The sequence below is a fragment of the Salvelinus namaycush genome, unplaced genomic scaffold (genome assembly GCF_016432855.1).
Source record: "Salvelinus namaycush isolate Seneca unplaced genomic scaffold, SaNama_1.0 Scaffold1125, whole genome shotgun sequence".
In the NCBI taxonomy this organism is placed as follows: Eukaryota; Metazoa; Chordata; class Actinopteri; order Salmoniformes; family Salmonidae; genus Salvelinus; species Salvelinus namaycush.
Genome location: NW_024057815.1, coordinates 64,864 through 84,836, shown reverse-complemented (window position 1 = coordinate 84,836; position 19,973 = coordinate 64,864). Strand labels below are relative to the sequence as shown.

The following is a 19,973-nucleotide window of genomic DNA, read 5'->3' as shown; positions in this document are numbered from 1 at the left end:
AAACATGTTTATCACACTACTGTCCTTCCCTTTCTTTCTCTCTCTCTCTCTCTCTCTCTCTCTCTCTCTCTCTCTCTCTCTCTCTCTCTCTCTCTCTCTCTCTCTCTCTCTCTCTCTCTCTCTCTCTCTCTGTCTCTCTCTCTCTGTCTCTCTCTCTGTCTCACTATCTCTATCTCTCCTCTCTCTCGCTCTCTCATATCTCCCTCTCTCTCTCTCTCTGTCTCGCTCTCTGTCTTACTATCTCTCGCTCTATCTCTCTCTCTCTCTCTCTCTGTCTCTCTCTCTCTGTCTCGCTCTCTGTCTCACTATCTCTCCTCTCTCTCGCTCTCTCTCATATCTCTCTCTCTGTCTCGCTCTCTGTCTCACTATCTCTCTCTCTATCTCTCTCTCTCTCTCTCTGTCTCTCTCTCTCTGTCCCTCTCTCTCTGTCTCGCTCTCTGTCTCACTATCTCTCGCTCTCTCTCTCTCTCTCTCTCTGTCTCTGTCTCTGTCTCTGTCTCTGTCTCTGTCTCTCTTTCTCTCTCTCTCTCTCTCTCTCTCTCTCTCAATTCAATTCAATTCAAGGGGCTTTATTGGCATGGGAAACATGTGTTAACATTGCCAAAGCAAGTGAGGTAGATAATATACAAAAGTTAAATGAACAATAAAAATTAACAGCAAACATTACACATAGAAGTTTCAAAACAATAAAGACATCACAAATGGCATATTGTATATATACAGTGTTGTAACAATGTACAAATGGTTAAAGTACACAAGTTAAAATAAATAAGCATAAATATGGGTTGTATTTACAATGGTGTTTGTTCTTCTATCCCTCTCTCTCTGTCCATCTCGGTCCCTCTCTCTCTGTCCATCTCTGTCCCTCTCTCTGTCCATCTCGCTCTCTCGTGCTCTCTCTCTCTCCCTCTCTCCCTCCCCCCCAGAATGTGGGAGCAATCAATTTCTTCTGTAACTATGAGGAGAGCAGAGGAAACTACCTGGTGGACGTGGACGGAAACCGCATGCTGGACGTCTACACACAGATCTCCTCTATTCCTATTGGTTAGTACACACATCTCCTCCATCCCTATTGGTTAGTACACACATCTCCTCCATCCCTATTGGTTAGTACACACATCTCCTCCATCCTTATTGGTCAGTACACACAGATCTCCTCTATTCCTATTGGTTAGTACACACAGATCTCCTCTATTCCTATTGGTTAGTACACACATCTCCTCTATTCCTATTGGTTAGTACACACATCTCCTCTATTCCTATTGGTTAGTACACACAGATCTCCTCCATCCCTATTGGTTAGTACACACATCTCCTCCATCCCTATTGGTTAGTACACACATCTCCTCCATCCTTATTGGTTAGTACACACATCTCCTCCATCCTTATTGGTCAGTACACACAGATCTCCTCTATTCCTATTGGTTAGTACACACATCTCCTCCATCCCTATTGGTTAGTACACACATCTCCTCCATCCTTATTGGTCAGTACACACATCTCCTACATCCTTATTGGTCAGTACACACATCTCCTCTATTCCTATTGGTGAGTACACACATCTCCTCTATTCCTATTGGTTAGTACACACAGATCTCCTCTATTCCTATTGGTTAGTACACACAGATCTCCTCTATTCCTATTGGTTAGTACACAGATCTCCTCTATTCCTATTGGTTAGTACACACATCTCCTCCATCCTTATTGGTCAGTACACACATCTCCTCCATCCGTATTGGTCAGTACACACATCTCCTCCATCCTTATTGGTTAGTACACACATCTCCTCCATCCTTATTGGTCAGTACACACATCTCCTCTATTCTTATTGGTTAGTACACACATCTCCTACATCCTTATTGGTCAGTACACACATCTCCTCTATTCTTATTGGTTAGTACACACAGATCTCCTCTATTCCTATTGGTTAGTACACACAGATCTCCTCTATTCCTATTGGTTAGTACACACAGATCTCCTCTATTCCTATTGGTTAGTACACACAGATCTCCTCTATTCCTATTGGTTAGTACACACATCTCCTCCATCCTTATTGGTCAGTACACACATCTCCTCCATCCCTATTGGTCAGTACACACATCTCTTCCATCCCTATTGGTCAGTACACACATCTCCTCCATCCCTATTGGTCAGTACACACATCTCCTCCATCCCTATTGGTCAGTACACACATCTCCTCCATCCCTATTGGTCAGTACACACATCTCCTCCATCCCTATTGGTCAGTACACACATCTCCTCCATCCCTATTGGTCAGTACACACATCTCCTCCATCCCTATTGGTCAGTACACACATCTCCTCCATCCCTATTGGTCAGTACACACATCTCCTCCATCCCTATTGGTCAGTACACACATCTCCTCCATCCCTATTGGTCAGTACACACATCTCCTCCATCCCTATTGGTCAGTACACACATCTCCTCCATCCCTATTGGTCAGTAAAAGCATTTCTCTACACTTGCAATAACATCTGCTAACCATGTGTATGTTACCATTAAATGTTATTTGATTTACACAGATCTCCTCCATCCTTATTGGTTAGTACCCAGATCTCCTCTATTCCTATTGGTTAGTACACAGATCTCCTCTCTTCCTATTGGTTAGCCCACACATCTCCTCTATTCTTATTGGTTAGCACACAAGCCTCCTCCATCCTTATCGGTTGGTGTCTAGAGGATCTAGCTAGTCGTGTGTTCTATAGTTTGACAGAGTAGCAGTACTCTAACCGGCCTCACAGACCACTTGTATGGCGTTGTGTGGGCGAGTAGTGTGCTGGAGGGAAGCAACGTATCTGTAGCGTAGCATTTTCCCATTTTGACACCACAGCACTTCTGCCTGGCAGGTGTTGAAGTGGACTCTCAAGGTCAGCGGTTCCCTGTAGCTCAGTGGGTAGAGCAGGGGGCCTGCAACACCGGGGTAGTGGGGTGGATTCCCGGGACCACTCATGTCTAAAATGGTTGCATGCATGACTGTAAGTCTCTTTGGAGAAAAGAGTCTGTATTATATTATAGGATATTATTATTATATTATTATAGGTTATTTTTATTATATGATATTATTGTTATATTACTATATTATAGGATATTATTGTTATATTACTATATTATATGATATTATTGTTATATTACTATATTATAGGATATTATTGTTATATTACTATATTATAGGATATTATTGTTATATTACTATATTATATGATATTATTGTTATATTACTATATTATAGGATAGTATTGTTATATTACTATATTATAGGATATTATTGTTATATTACTATATTATAGGATATTATTGTTATATTACTATATTATAGGATATTATTGTTATTATTATTATAGGATATTATTATATTACTATATTATAGGATATTATTGTTATATTACTATATTATAGGATATTACTATATTATAGGATATTATTGTTATATTACTATATTATAGGATATTATTGTTATATTACTATATTATAGGATATTATTGTTATATTACTATATTATAGGATATTACTATATTATATTATAGGATATTATTATATTATATTATAGGATATTATTATATTACTATATTATAGGATATTATTGTTATATTACTATATTATATTATTATAGGATATTATTATTATTATTATAGGATATTATTATATTACTATATTATAGGATATTACTATTATATTATTATAGGATATTATTATTATTATTATAGGATATTATTGTTATGTTATAGGTTATATGTTATATTACTATATTACTATATTACCATATATGTTATTTTTATATTACTATATTATATTACTATATTATTATGTTATGATATTATTTTACTATGTTAAATTACTATATTATGATATTATTATATTACTATGTTATATTACTATATTATGATATTATTATGTTACTATGTTATATTACTATATTATGATATTATTATATTACTATGTTATATTACTATATTATAGAACGCTGCAAACCAAAAGCTACATACCTGAGAGGACCTTGTGTTTTTAGCCTGACATTGCAACACAGAAAGCAGCTGGAGGCGAGAGACTTAGATTACATTACAGTGGTTTAGGGCTAGGCCACATACAGCAGTTAATGATGAGGTCTAGGCCACATACAGCAGTTAATGATGAGGTCTAGGCCACATACAGCAGTTAATGATGACCTTGTCCTCGTATGTTAGTTATGATGAGGTCTAGGACAGATACGGCAGTTAATGATGACCTTGTCCTCATGTGTTAGTTATGATGAGGTCTAGGCCACATACAGCAGTTAATGATGACCTTGTCCTCATGTGTTAGTTGTGATGAGGTCTAGGCCACATACAGCAGTTAATGATGACCTTGTCCTCGTATGTTAGTTATGATGAGGTCTAGGCCACATACAGCAGTTAATGATGACCTTGTCCTCATGTGTTAGTTATGATGAGGTCTAGGCCACATACAGCAGTTAATGATGACCTTGTCCTCATGTGTTAGTTATGATGAGGTCTAGGCCACATACAGCAGTTAATGATGACCTTGTCCTCATGTGTTAGTTATGATGAGGTCTAGGCCACATACAGCAGTTAATGATGACCTTGTCCTCATGTGTTAGTTATGATGAGGTCTAGGCCACATACAGCAGTTAATGATGACCTTGTCCTCGTGTTAGTTATGATGAGGTCTAGGCAGTTAATGATGACCTTGTCCTCATGTGTTTAGTTATGATGAGGTCTAGGCAGTTAATGATGACCTTGTCCTCATGTGTTAGTTATGATGAGGTCTAGGCCAGATAAGGCAGTTAATGATGACCTTGTCCTCATGTGTTTAGTTATGATGAGGTCTAGGCCACATACAGCAGTTAATGATGACCTTGTCCTCATGTGTTAGTTATGATGAGGTCTAGGCCACATACAGCAGGTAATGATGACCTTGTCCTCATGTGTTTAGTTATGATGAGGTCTAGGCAGTTAATGATGACCTTGTCCTCATGTGTTATGATGAGGTCTAGGCCACATACAGCAGTTAATGATGACCTTGTCCTCATGTGTTAGTTATGATGAGGTCTAGGACCGATAAGGCAGTTAATGATGACCTTGTCCTCATGTGTTAGTTATGATAAGGTCTAGGCCAGATAAGGCAGTTAATGATGACCTTGTCCTCATGTGTTAGTTATGATGAGGTCTAGGCCACATACAGCAGGTAATGATGACCTTGTCCTCATGTGTTATGATGAGGTCTAGGCCACATACAGCAGGTAATGATGACCTTGTCCTCATGTGTTAGTTATGATGAGGTCTAGGCCAGATAAGGCAGTTAATGATGACCTTGTCCTCATGTGTTTAGTTGTGATGAGGTCTAGGCCACATACAGCAGTTAATGATGACCTTGTCCTCATGTGTTAGTTATGATGAGGTCTAGGCCACATACAGCAGGTAATGATGACCTTGTCCTCATGTGTTTAGTTATGATGAGGTCTAGGCAGTTAATGATGACCTTGTCCTCATGTGTTATGATGAGGTCTAGGCCACATACAGCAGTTAATGATGACCTTGTCCTCATGTGTTATGATGAGGTCTAGGCCACATACAGCAGGTAATGATGACCTTGTCCTCATGTGTTAGTTATGATGAGGTCTAGGACCGATAAGGCAGTTAATGATGACCTTGTCCTCATGTGTTAGTTATGATGAGGTCTAGGCCAGATAAGGCAGTTAATGATGACCTTGTCCTCATGTGTTAGTTATGATGAGGTCTAGGTAGTTAATGATGACCTTGTCCTCATGTGTTAGTTATGATGAGGTCTAGGCAGTTAATGATGACCTTGTCCTCATGTGTTAGTTATGATGAGGTCTAGGCCAGATAAGGCAGTTAATGATGACCTTGTCCTCATGTGTTATGATGAGGTCTAGGCCAGATACAGCAGGTAATGATGACCTTGTCCTCATGTGTTATGATGAGGTCTAGGCCACATACAGCAGGTAATGATGACCTTGTCCTCATGTGTTATGATGAGGTCTAGGCCAGATAAGGCAGTTAATGATGACCTTGTCCTCATGTGTTAGTTATGATGAGGTCTAGGCCACATACAGCAGGTAATGATGACCTTGTCCTCATGTGTTATGATGAGGTCTAGGCCACATACAGCAGGTAATGATGACCTTGTCCTCATGTGTTATGATGAGGTCTAGGCCAGATAAGGCAGTTAATGATCACCTTGTCCTCATGTGTTAGTTATGATGAGGTCTAGGCCACATACAGCAGTTAATGATGACCTTGTCCTCATGTGTTATGATGAGGTCTAGGCCACATACAGCAGGTAATGATGACCTTGTCCTCATGTGTTATGATGAGGTCTAGGCCACATACAGCAGGTAATGATGACCTTGTCCTCATGTGTTATGATGAGGTCTAGGCCACATACAGCAGGTAATGATGACCTTGTCCTCATGTGTTATGATGAGGTCTAGGCCACATACAGCAGGTAATGATGACCTTGTCCTCATGTGTTATGATGAGGTCTAGGCCACATACAGCAGGTAATGATGACCTTGTCCTCATGTGTTATGATGAGGTCTAGGCCACATACAGCAGGTAATGATGACCTTGTCCTCATGTGTTATGATGAGGTCTAGGCCAGATAAGGCAGTTAATGATCACCTTGTCTTTACACAACTTCCTCTCAGCTATGTAGAGTTAAAGTATTGATTGGGGACAATTTGTGGAGGAATGTAACAGTTTTTCGGGGTGATTTGTGATGTTTTATTTGTCCTTCCCATGACTGTGTTTTAGTATTTAAATGTTCTATATGTTTGGGTCTAATGTGTATATTGACTGTATGTTGTATATTCAGGGCACATTTGTAGAAAAAGACCCTAGGTCTCAGTATGTTTTCCCTGTTAAAATAAAGGTTAAAACATGGTGTGTGTGTATATACAGTGCATTCAGAAAGTATTCAAACCCCTTGACTTTTTCCACATTTTGTGACGTTACAGCCTTTATTCTATTAATTGATTAAATAAATAAAAATCCTCAGAAATCTACATACAATTACCCTATAATGACATCACAATACCCCATAATGACATCACAATACCCCATAATGACATCACAATACCACTTAATGACATCACAATACCCCATAATGACAAAGTGATTTGTTGACAAATGTATAAACATTTTAGAACAGAAATACCTCATTTACAAAAGTATACAGACCCTTTGCTATGAGACTCGAATTTGAGCCTCGGTGCATCCGGGTCCTTTGATCATCCTTGAGATGTTTCTACAACTTGATTGGAGTCCACTTGTGGTAAATTCAATTGATTGGACATGGAAAGGTACACCCCTGTCTATTTAAGGTCCCACAGTTGACAGTGAATGTCAGAACAAAAACCAAGCCATGAGGTCGAAGGAATTGTCCGTAGAGCTCAGAGACAGGATTGTGTGGAGGCCCAGATCTGGGGAAGGGTACCGAAACATTTATGCAGCATTGAAGCTCCCCAAGATCACAGTGGCCTCGATCATTCTTAAGTGGAAGAAGTTCAGAACCACCAAGCTGTCTGCCTGGCCAAACTGAGCAATTGGGGGAAAAGGGCCTTGGTCAGCGAGGTGACCAAGAACCCGATGGTCACTCTGACAGACCTCTCCAGAGTTCCTCTGTGGAGATGGGAGAACCATCTCTGCAGCACTCCACCAATCAGGCCTTTATGGTAGAGTGGCCAGACAGAAGCCACTCCTCAGTAAAAGGCACATGATAGCCCGCTTGGAGTTTGCCAAAAGGCACCTAAAGACTCTCAGACCATGAGAAACAAGACTCTCTGGTCTGATGAAGCCAAGATTGAACTCTTTGGCCTGAATGCCAAGCTTCCCGTCTGGGGGAAAACCTGGCACCATCCCTACGGTGAAGCATGGTGGTGGCAGCAGCGTCATGCTATGGGGATGTTTTTTAGCAGCAGGGACTGGGAGACTAGTCAGGATCAAGGGAAAGATCTCTGAATGTCCTTGAGTGGCCCAGCCAGAGCCCCGACTTAAACCTGATCGAACATCTCTGGAGAGACCTGAAAATAGCTGTGCAGCGACGCTCCCCATCCAACCTGACAGAGCTTGAGAGGATCTGCAGAGAAGAATGGGAGAAACTCCCCAAATACAGGTGTGCCAAGCTTGTAGCGTCATACCCAAGAAGACTCAGGGCTGTAATCGCTGTCAAAGGTGCTTCAACAAAGTACTGAGTAAAGGGTCTGAATACTTATATAAATGTGATATTTCCAGTTTTTATTTGTAATAAATTAGCAAAAAAAAAAAACAGTTTTTGCTTTGTCATTATGGGGTATTGTGCGTAGATTGATGAGGGGGAGAAAACAATTTAATCCGTTTTAGAATAAGGCTGTAACGTAACAAAATGTGGAAAGGTCAAGGGGTCTGAATACTTCCGAAGTTACTGTGTATATACTGCCGCTACTCATTAGCCATGAAGCATCTGGGTCGTGACCTGACAGAGTAGCTGACGCTCTCTGTTCTGTTAATGATAAAGCTTCTAATTACTGGACCCTGCTCTGCACTTCAATGGATTGATAGTGTTTGTGTCCCAAATGGCTCCCTTTTCCCTTTATAGTGCACTACTTTTGACCAGCGTGCTATGTAGGGAATAGGGAGCCATTTATAGTGCACTACTTTTGACCAGAGCGCTATGTAGGGAATAGGGAGCCATTTATAGTGCACTACTTTTGACCAGAGCACTATGTAGGGAATAGGGAGCCATTTATAGTGCACTACTTTTGACCAGAGTGCTATGTAGGGAATAGGGAGCCATTTATAGTGCACTACTTTTGACCAGAGCTCTATGTAGGGAATAGGGAGCCATTTAGGGCGTGTAGAGTGTTTCTAGGACTCTGGACATCTTATCTGAGACTGAGAGAGAAACCATCTGTTCAGGGACTGACTTATTCATGTCCTATCTGGTTTATGAGGATAAGTGCGTGTGCGGCATATTTGACTTTTTCCTGATGGGTTTCCATGCAGTCATTAATGATGTAAATGTGTATCTACAGTATGTCTCCTATTAACTTAGGTTTCATAACATCACTGTAGAATGTTCTAATGGAACTGTCAGGAAGTGGAGGAAGGACACAATGTAGCTATTCTAGTTGAGAATCTCTCTGACTAGGACTATAATAGAACAGGGGAGGTAGATTCTACCCAGAGAGAAGGTGGATTAAGATTTAAAGGTTCTACCCAGAGAAGGTGGATTAAGATTTAAATGTTCTACCCAGAGAGAAGGTGGATTAAGATTTTAAGGTTCTACCCAGAGAGAAGGTGGACTAAGATTTTAAGGTTCTACCCAGAGAGAAGGTGGACTAAGATTTAAAGGTTCTACCCAGAGAGAAGGTGGATTAAGATTTAAAGGTTCTACCCAGAGAGGGTGGATTAAGATTGAAAGGTTCTACCCAGAGAGAAGGTGGATTAAGATTTTAAGGTTCTACCCAGAGAGAAGGTGGACTAAGATTTTAAGGTTCTACCCAGAGAGAAGGTGGACTAAGATTTAAAGGTTCTACCCAGAGAGAAGGTGGATTAAGATTTAAAGGTTCTACCCAGAGAGAAGGTGGACTAAGATTTAAAGGTTCTACCCAGAGAGAAGGTGGACTAAGATTTAAAGGTTCTACCCAGAGAGAAGGTGGACTAAGATTGAAAGGTTCTACCCAGAGAGAAGGTGGACTAAGATTTAAAGGTTCTACCCAGAGAGAAGGTGGATTAAGATTTAGAGGTTCTACCCAGAGAGAAGGTGGATTAAGATTTAAAGGAGATGTATAGTTAACATATAACTAACGGCAACATTGGCTCAATACAGATATCAATAGATGCTTTAGGAGTTAGTAGGTTAAGGACCAGATTACATGCAGTAGGAGTTAGCAGGTTAAGGACCAGATTACATGCAGTAGAAGTTAGCAGGTTAAGGACCAGATTACATGGTAACACCCTGTATATTTTCAATGCATTTTTCTGCTGTAGGTGAGTAACTGCTTGCTCAAAATTAAACATGTATAAGGTGTTTACCCTCCACTACCCCACTGGTTATGGTTAGTGATAGTGTTGTGGTCCAGTCAGACAGGACAGTGATCTACAGGGTTAGTGATAAAGTGTTGTGGTCCAGTCAGACAGGACAGTGATCTACAGGGTTAGTGATAGTGTTGTGGTCCAGTCAGACAGGACAGTGATCTACAGGGTTAGTGTTGTGGTCCAGTCAGACAGGACAGTGATCTACAGTATGGTTAGTGATAGTGTTGTGGTCCAGTCAGACAGGACAGTGATCTACAGGGTTAGTGATATGGTGTTGTGGTCCAGTCAGACAGGACAGTGATCTACAGGGTTAGTGATATAGTGTTGTGGTCCAGTCAGACAGGACAGTGATCTACAGGGTTAGTGATAGTGTTGTGGTCCAGTCAGACAGGACAGTGATCTACAGTAGGGTTAGTGATAAAGTGTTGTGGTCCAGTCAGACAGGACAGTGATCTACAGGGTTAGTGATAGTGTTGTGGTCCAGTCAGACAGGACAGTGATCTACAGGGTTAGTGATAAAGCGTTGTGTTCCAGTCAGACAGGACAGTGATCTACAGGGTTAGTGATAGTGTTGTGGTCCAGTCAGACAGGACAGTGATCTACAGGGTTAGTGATAAAGTGTTGTGGTCCAATCAGACAGGACAGTGATCTACAGGGTTAGTGATAAAGTGTTGTGGTCCAGTCAGACAGGACAGTGATCTACAGGGTTAGTGATATAGTGTTGTGGTCCAGTCAGACAGGACAGTGATCTACAGGGTTAGTGATATAGTGTTGTGGTCCAGTCAGACAGGACAGTGATCTACAGGGTTAGTGATAAAGTGTTGTGGTCCAGTCAGACAGGACAGTGATCTACAGGGTTAGTGATAGTGTTGTGGTCCAGTCAGACAGGACAGTGATCTACAGGGTTAGTGATAGTGTTGTGGTCCAGTCAGACAGGACAGTGATCTACAGGGTTAGTGATAAAGTGTTGTGGACCAATCAGACAGGACAGTGATCTACAGGGTTAGTGATAAAGTGTTGTGGACCAGTCAGACAGGACAGTGATCTACAGGGTTAGTGATATAGTGTTGTGGTCCAGTCAGACAGGACAGTGATCTACAGGGTTAGTGATATAGTGTTGTGGTCCAGTCAGACAGGACAGTGATCTACAGGGTTAGTGATAAAGTGTTGTGGTCCAGTCAGACAGGACAGTGATCTACAGGGTTAGTGATATAGTGTTGTGGTCCAGTCAGACAGGACAGTGATCTACAGGGTTAGTGTTGTGGTCCAGTCAGACAGGACAGTGATCTACAGGGTTAGTGATATAGTTTTGTGGTCCAGTCAGACAGGACAGTGATCTACAGGGTTAGTGATAAAGTGTTGTGGTCCAGTCAGACAGGACAGTGATCTACAGGGTTAGTGATAGTGTTGTGGTCCAGTCAGACAGGACAGTGATATACAGGGTTAGTGATAAAGTGTTGTGGTCCGGTCAGACAGGACAGTGATCTACAGTATGGTTAGTGATAGTGTTGTGGTCCAGTCAGACAGGACAGTGATCTACAGGGTTAGTGATAAAGTGTTGTGGTCCAGTCAGACAGGACAGTATTCTACAGGGTTAGTGATAAAGTGTTGTGGTCCAGTCAGACAGGACAGTGATCTACAGGGTTAGTGATAAAGTATTGTGGTCCAGTCAGACAGGACAGTGATCTACAGGGTTAGTGATAAAGTGTTGTGGTCCAGTCAGACAGGACAGTGATCTACAGGGTTAGTGATAAAGTGTTGTGGTCCAGTCAGACAGGACAGTGATCTACAGGGTTAGTGATAGTCTTGTGGTCCAGTCAGACAGGACAGTGATCTACAGGGTTAGTGATAAAGTGTTGTGGTCCAGTCAGACAGGACAGTGATCTACAGTAGGGTTAGTGATAAAGTGTTGTGGTCCAGTCAGACAGGACAGTGATCTACAGGGTTAGTGATATAGTGTTGTGCTACAGTCAGACAGGACAGTGATCTACAGGGTTAGTGATATAGTGTTGTGGTCCAGTCAGACAGGACAGTGATCTACAGGGTTAGTGATAAAATGTTGTGGTCCAGTCAGACAGGACAGTGATCTACAGGGTTAGTGATAAAGTGTTGTGGTCCAGTCAGACAGGACAGTGATCTACAGGGTTAGTGATAGTCTTGTGGTCCAGTCAGACAGGACAGTGATCTACAGGGTTAGTGATAAAGTGTTGTGGTCCAGTCAGACAGGACAGTGATCTACAGTAGGGTTAGTGATAAAGTGTTGTGGTCCAGTCAGACAGGACAGTGATCTACAGGGTTAGTGATATAGTGTTGTGCTACAGTCAGACAGGACAGTGATCTACAGGGTTAGTGATATAGTGTTGTGGTCCAGTCAGACAGGACAGTGATCTACAGGGTTAGTGATAAAATGTTGTGGTCCAGTCAGACAGGACAGTGATCTACAGGGTTAGTGATAAAGTGTTGTGGTCCAGTCAGACAGGACAGTGATCTACAGGGTTAGTGATAAAGTGTTGTGTTCCAGACAGGACAGTGATCTACAGTAGGGTTAGTGATAAAGTGTTGTGGTCCAGTCAGACAGGACAGTGATCTACAGGGTTAGTGATATAGTGTTGTGGTCCAATCAGACAGGACAGTGATCTACAGGGGTAGTGATAAAGTGTTGTGGTCCAGTCAGACAGGACAGTGATCTACAGGGTTAGTGATAAAGTGTTGTGGTCCAGTCAGACAGGACAGTGATCTACAGGGTTAGTGATAAAGTGTTGTGGTCCAGTCAGACAGGACAGTGATCTACAGGGTTAGTGATAGTGTTGTGGTACAGTCAGACAGGACAGTGATCTACAGGGTTAGTGATATAGTGTTGTGGTCCAGTCAGACAGGACAGTGATCTACAGGGTTAGTGATAAAGTGTTGTGGTCCAGTCAGACAGGACAGTGATCTACAGGGTTAGTGATATAGTGTTGTGGTCCAGTCAGACAGGACAGTGATCTACAGGGTTAGTGATAAAGTGTTGTGGTCCAGTCAGACAGGACAGTGATCTACAGGGTTAGTGATATAGTGTTGTGGTCCAGTCAGACAGGACAGTGATCTACAGGGTTAGTGATAAAGTGTTGTGGTCCAGTCAGACAGGACAGTGATCTACAGGGTTAGTGATATAGTGTTGTGCTACAGTCAGACAGGACAGTGATCTACAGGGTTAGTGATATAGTGTTGTGGTCCAGTCAGACAGGACAGTGATCTACAGGGTTAGTGATAAAGTGTTGTGGTCCAGTCAGACAGGACAGTGATCTACAGTAGGGTTAGTGATAAAGTGTTGTGGTCCAGTCAGACAGGACAGTGATCTACAGTAGGGTTAGTGATAAAGTGTTGTGGTCCAGTCAGACAGGACAGTGATCTACAGGGTTAGTGATAAAGTGTTGTGGTCCAGTCAGACAGGACAGTGATCTACAGGGTTAGTGATATGGTGTTGTGGTCCAGTCAGACAGGACAGTGATCTACAGGGTTAGTGATAGTGTTGTGGTCCAGTCAGACAGGACAGTGATCTACAGGGTTAGTGATATAGTGTTGTGGTCCAGTCAGACAGGACAGTGATCTACAGGGTTAGTGATAGTGTTGTGGTCCAGTCAGACAGGACAGTGATCTACAGGGTTAGTGATAGTGTTGTGGTCCGGTCAGACAGGACAGTGATCTACAGGGTTAGTGATAAAGTGTTGTGGTCCAGTCAGACAGGACAGTGATCTACAGGGTTAGTGATAGTGTTGTGGTCCAGTCAGACAGGACAGTGATCTACAGTAGGGTTAGTTTCTCTGTGGTGGTGATCTCTCTCTCTCTCTCTCAGGGGACTAATGCTGCCATAGTAACACATAGCCCTGGTTGCTAGGGTTACCAGAAGCATGTCCTGATGTAAACTCGCTGTGACAACTCAGCGACAGCTTAATAAGAGGGGAGATGGCGCGTTTAGCACAGAGACACACATAGAGACCGACACGCACACACACAGGCACGCACACACAAATACACACACAGACAGCCACAGAGGCCAATTGTGGTGGGGTTTAACAGTATTTCTTATTAATATTATCCAATCAGTTTCTCTCTGACAGACTGCATGGAGACAGGTCAATGACTCACCCTGTCACAGGCCACTCACACACAGGCCCCTGCCCTGGACCAATGCAATTACATAACCATTTGAAGTAAATCATCTCGTTCACTGTCTGAGTTTCCTCTCAAATATGACCTGTTATAACCCCACCCCCCTCTCTCTCTCTGTCTCTCTCTCTCTCTCTCTGTGTCTCTCTCTCTCTCTGTCTCTCTATGTGTCTCTCTCTTTCTCTGTGTCTCTGTGTCTCTCTGTGTCTCTCTCTCTCTGTGTCTCTCTGTGTCTCTCTCTCTCTCTCTCTCTGTGTGTCTCAATTTCTCTCTCTGTCTTTGTCTCTCTCTCTCTCAATTTATCTCTCTCTCTCTCTCTCTCTCTCTCTCTCAATTTATCTCTCTCTCTCTCTCTGTCTCAATTTCTCTCTCTCAATTTATCTCTCTGTCTTTCTGTCTCTCTCTTTCTCTTTCTCTCTGTCTCTCTCTGAGGCGTGACAGTGGTCTGGAATACTGAGATAAAGCCATGAGGCAGAGATCACACACACTGTATTGGACCAAACACACACAGCCCTTGGCTTTACACCCGGTGCACTTTCCGTCAAAGTACACACACAATCACAACCTTCAATGAGAAACCATGGTATTACCTGCTCTGCTGCCTCACTCTAAACTAAGCTTGAAATCCTCATGCTAGTATCTGGTTATGAAGCCAGGCTGCATGTCATGTTGTCTAGTTTTGCTGGCTAAAACAGCTGTCATAGAGAACCACATGTTTTTCATTCAGATTATACATTCTTTGTGTTAACTGACCTGGGTTCAAATACTATTTAAAATACATTTTCTTCGCTTGATTGCAGTGGCCTGGCTTTAACAGACCAATAGAATGGCTCAAAAATACAAAAATCCTACCCATCTGGCGTTCCAGGCAGGCTAAAGCAAATTCTAAAAGTATTCTGAAAATATCAAATAGTATTTGAACCCAGGTGTGTTGGGAAGTGGTAGGTTAGGATGATGAGGCTCTATAACTTCAGGGCCCGTGTCCACAAAGCGTCTCTAGAGTAAGACTGCTGATCCAGGATCGGTTTGGCCTTTTAGATCATAAAGAATAAGAATATATCGACCAGGGCTCTGTTCCTGGAGCACCCTGTTTCACCCTGTTTCAACCCTGTTTCAGGAGGGTATCTGTTCCTGAAGCACCCTGTTTCAACCCTGTTTCAGGAGGGTATCTGTTCCTGGAGCACCCTGTTTCACCCTGTTTCAACCCTGTTTCAGGAGGGTATCTGTTCCTGAAGCACCCTGTTTCAACCCTGTTTCAGGAGGGTATCTGTTCCTGGAGCACCCTGTTTCACCCTGTTTCAACCCTGTTTCAGGAGGGTATCTGTTCCTGAAGCACCCTGTTTCAACCCTGTTTCAGGAGGGTATCTGTTCCTGGAGCACCCTGTTTCACCCTGTTTCAACCCTGTTTCAGGAGGGTATCTGTTCCTGAAGCACCCTGTTTCAACCCTGTTTCAGGAGGGTATCTGTTCCTGAAGCACCCTGTTTCACCCTGTTTCAACCCTGTTTCAGGAGGGTATCTGTTCCTGAAGCACCCTGTTTCAACCCTGTTTCAGGAGGGTATCTGTTCCTGAAGCACCCTGTTTCACCCTGTTTCAGGAGGGTATCTGTTCCTGAAACACCCTGTTTCAACCCTGTTTCAGGAGGGTATCTGTTCCTGAAGCACCCTGTTTCAACCCTGTTTCAGGAGGGTATCTGTTCCTGAAGCACCCTGTTTCACCCTGTTTCAACCCTGTTTCAGGAGGGTATCTGTTCCTGGAGCACCCTGTTTCAACCCTGTTTCAGGAGGGTATCTGTTCCTGAAGCACCCTGTTTCACCCTGTTTCAACCCTGTTTCAGGAGGGTATCTGTTCCTGAAGCACCCTGTTTCAACCCTGTTTCAACCCTGTTACAGGAGGGTATCTGTTCCTGAAGCACCCTGTTCCACTCTGTTTCAGGAGGGTATCTGTTCCTGAAGCACCCTGTTTCAACCCTGTTTCAACCCTGTTTCAGGAGGGTATCTGTTCCTGAAGCACCCTGTTTCACCCTGTTTCAGGAGGGTATCTGTTCCTGAAGCACCCTGTTTCACCCTGTTTCAGGAGGGTATCTCTTCCTGAAGCACCCTGTTTCACCCTGTTTCAACCCTGTTTCAACCCTGTTTCAGGAGGGTATCTGTTCCTGAAGCACCCTGTTTCACCCTGTTTCAGGAGGGTATCTCTTCCTGAAGCACCCTGTTTCACCCTGTTTCACCCTGTTTCAGGAGGGTATCTGTTCCTGAAGCACCCTGTTTCAACCCTGTTTCAACCCTGTTTCAGGAGGGTATCTGTTCCTGAAGCACCCTGTTTCACCCTGTTTCAGGAGGGTATCTGTTCCTGAAGCACCCTGTTTCAACCCTGTTTCAGGAGGGTATCTGTTCCTGAAGCACCCTGTTTCAACCCTGTTTCAACCCTGTTTCAGGAGGGTATCTGTTCCTGAAGCATCCTGTTTCACCCTGTTTCAGGAGGGTATCTGTTCCTGAAGCACCCTGTTTCACCCTGTTTCAACCCTGTTTCAGGAGGGTATCTGTTCCTGGAGCACCCTGTTTCACCCTGTTTCAGGAGGGTATCTGTTCCTGGAGCACCCTGTTTCAACCCTGTTTCAGGAGGGCATCTCTCCAGGAACAGAGTTGGAGAGCCCTGAGATAGACAGATCCTAGATCAGCACTTATACTTTGAGACTCTCTGTGGAAACGTTACCTGGTGTGTCTGAGGAGTTCCGTCTTCTCGTACTGTCCCCTAGTGGTGGGAATTGGAACTGCTATGCAGGTCTTTATATAAGGCTGACGGTCAAACACTGTAGTGTTTCATATGCTACATCAGTGGGAATCAGTCTTCTACACTACACTAGTTGGTTAGGTTATAGCTTGTATTTGACTCCATTGGGGTAAAATGGTTTAGTTATAATGAAGTGGTGACACGAATTGTAATATTTCTCTGTATTTTCTCTTTCAGGATACAACCATCCCTCACTCATTAAAGTGATGTCCAACCCCAACAATATGGTAGGTACGGAGGGAGGGAGGCAGGGAGTTAGGGGGAGAGGGGAGGGAGGGAGTTAGGGGGGTAGGGGGAGAGGTAGGGAGGGAGGGAGGGAGGGAGGTAGGGGGAGAGAGAGAGAGAGAGAGAGGGGGGGGGGGGGTACAGAGGTATAGAAAGAGAGAGGGAGGGAGAGAGGGAGGGAGGGAGTTATGTGAGTTGAATGCTGTAACACAGAATATATTTTGTATAAAAGTCCCATGATGCTAGTGACTGTTCATTACTGCTGATCACTTATTAACCATCACTTATTCACTTTAACACAATATTTCAGTTGTGGTGTATGTTACATTAGTTTAATTTGATGACTTTATTGTTTTATTCCAAGTCATCATCTCATCACTATAGAGCTGTTGCCTCTGCTGTCTGACAAAATCACTATTTTAGTAGTTCTTCAAAGTAAACAAGACTTTATGACTGCTGAATACCAACTATCAATCACTTAGATCATGTATTTTCAGGTAGAGATGCCTTGCGAAGTAACTGCTCTCTATGAACTCACAGAAAAAAACCTAACCAAATGGAATCTCTCAGCACGAACTGTTATTGAAAACCAATCAGAAGACATTGGAGTTGAACATCTCTCTCCAGGTTTATCTGACAGTCCTGCTTAGTTCCCCATGTTTACCTCTTTCTCCCTTCCTCTCAGAGTGCGTTTGTGAACAGGCCAGCTCTTGGTATCATGCCACCCGAGAACTTTCCGGAAAAGCTGGCGGAAAGCCTTCTCTCAGTGAGTGACACACACACAACACACACACACACACACACACACACACAACACACACGTTGAATACACTGGATTCTTTACTGAAACTAACTAGTGATGGATTCTAGCTGGACCCCACTACTGTAGACTGACTTCCTCCATTTAAAAAGACCAGAAACGAACTAGTGATGGATTCTAGCTGGACCCCACTACTGTAGACTGACTTCCTCCATTTAAAAAGACCAGACACTAACTAGTGATGGATTCTAGCTGGACCCCACTACTGTAGACTGACTTCCTCCATTTAAAAAGACCAGAAACTAACTAGTGATGGATTCTAGCTGGACCCCACTGCTGTAGACTGACTTCCTCCATTTAAAAAGACCAGAAACGAACTAGTGATGGATTCTAGCTGGACCCCACTACTGTAGACTGACTTCCTCCATTTAAAAAGACCAGAAACTAACTAGTGATGGATTCTAGCTGGACCCCACTACTGTAGACTGACTTCCTCCATTTAAAAAGACCAGACACTAACTAGTGATGGATTCTAGCTGGACCCCACTGCTGTAGACTGACTTCCTCCATTTAAAAAGACCAGACACTAACTAGTGATGGATTCTAGCTGGACCCCACTGCTGTAGACTGACTTCCTCCATTTAAAAAGACCAGAAACTAACTAGTGATGGATTCTAGCTGGACCCCACTGCTGTAGACTGACTTCCTCCATTTAAAAAGACCAGACACTAACTAGTGATGGATTCTAGCTGGACCCCACTACTGTAGACTGACTTCCTCCATTTAAAAAGACCAGAAACTAACTAGTGATGGATTCTAGCTGGACCCCACTACTGTAGACTGACTTCCTCCATTTAAAAAGACCAGAAACGAACTAGTGATGGATTCTAGCTGGACCCCACTACTGTAGACTGACTTCCTCTATTTAAAAAGACCAGAAACGAACTAGTGATGGATTCTAGCTGGACCCCACTACTGTAGACTGACTTCCTCCATTTAAAAAGACCAGAAACGAACTAGTGATGGATTCTAGCTGGACCCCACTACTGTAGACTGACTTCCTCCATTTAAAAAGACCAGAAACTAACTAGTGATGGATTCTAGCTGGACCCCACTGCTGTAGACTGACTTCCTCCATTTAAAAAGACCAGAAACGAACTAGTGATGGATTCTAGCTGGACCCCACTACTGTAGACTGACTTCCTCCATTTAAAAAGACCAGAAACTAACTAGTGATGGATTCTAGCTGGACCCCACTACTGTAGACTGACTTCCTCCATTTAAAAAGACCAGAAACTAACTAGTGATGGATTCTAGCTGGACCCCACTACTGTAGACGGACTTCCTCCATTTTAAAAAGACCAGAAACGAACTAGTGATGGATTCTAGCTGGACCCCACTACTGTAGACTGACTTCCTCCATTTAAAAAGACCAGAAACTAACTAGTGATGGATTCTAGCTGGACCCCACTACTGTAGACTGACTTCCTCCATTTAAAAAGACCAGAAACTAACTAGTGATGGATTCTAGCTGGACCCCACTACTGTAGACTGACTTCCTCCATTTAAAAAGACCAGAAACTAACTAGTGATGGATTCTAGCTGGACCCCACTGCTGTAGACTGACTTCCTCCATTTAAAAAGACCAGAAACTAACTAGTGATGGATTCTAGCTGGACCCCACTACTGTAGACTGACTTCCTCCATTTAAAAAGACCAGAAACTAACTAGTGATGGATTCTAGCTAGACCCCACTGCTGTAGACTGACTTCCTCCATTTTGTGGATTGTGCTTGTCCTTCTGACTGGATACCATCCAAAATGCTCCTTCTCTCTCCTCCCCACTTCTCTTCTCCTCTGTCCAGGTTGCTCCTAGTGGTATGAGTCGTGTTCAGACCATGGCCTGTGGATCCTGCTCAAATGAGAATGCATATAAAGCCATGTTCATCTGGTACAGAGTGAGTACATACAAAGCCCTGTTCATCTGGTACAGAGT

The 19,973-nt window shown here is 43.0% G+C and overlaps 1 protein-coding gene across 1 annotated transcript in view; it reads left to right on the top strand.

The window, feature by feature from the left end:
- The first annotated feature begins 927 nt into the window (after positions 1-927).
- LOC120035871 (4-aminobutyrate aminotransferase, mitochondrial-like) overlaps positions 928-19,973 on the top strand; it is a 38,622-nt gene continuing 19,576 nt past the window's right edge. The window contains exons 1-4 of the mRNA XM_038982337.1: positions 928-1,044; positions 17,171-17,220; positions 17,904-17,984; positions 19,843-19,935. Coding sequence (XP_038838265.1) covers positions 1,005-1,044; positions 17,171-17,220; positions 17,904-17,984; positions 19,843-19,935 — 264 coding nt within the window. The 5' untranslated portion in view covers positions 928-1,004. The remainder of the gene's footprint in view (positions 1,045-17,170; positions 17,221-17,903; positions 17,985-19,842; positions 19,936-19,973) is intronic.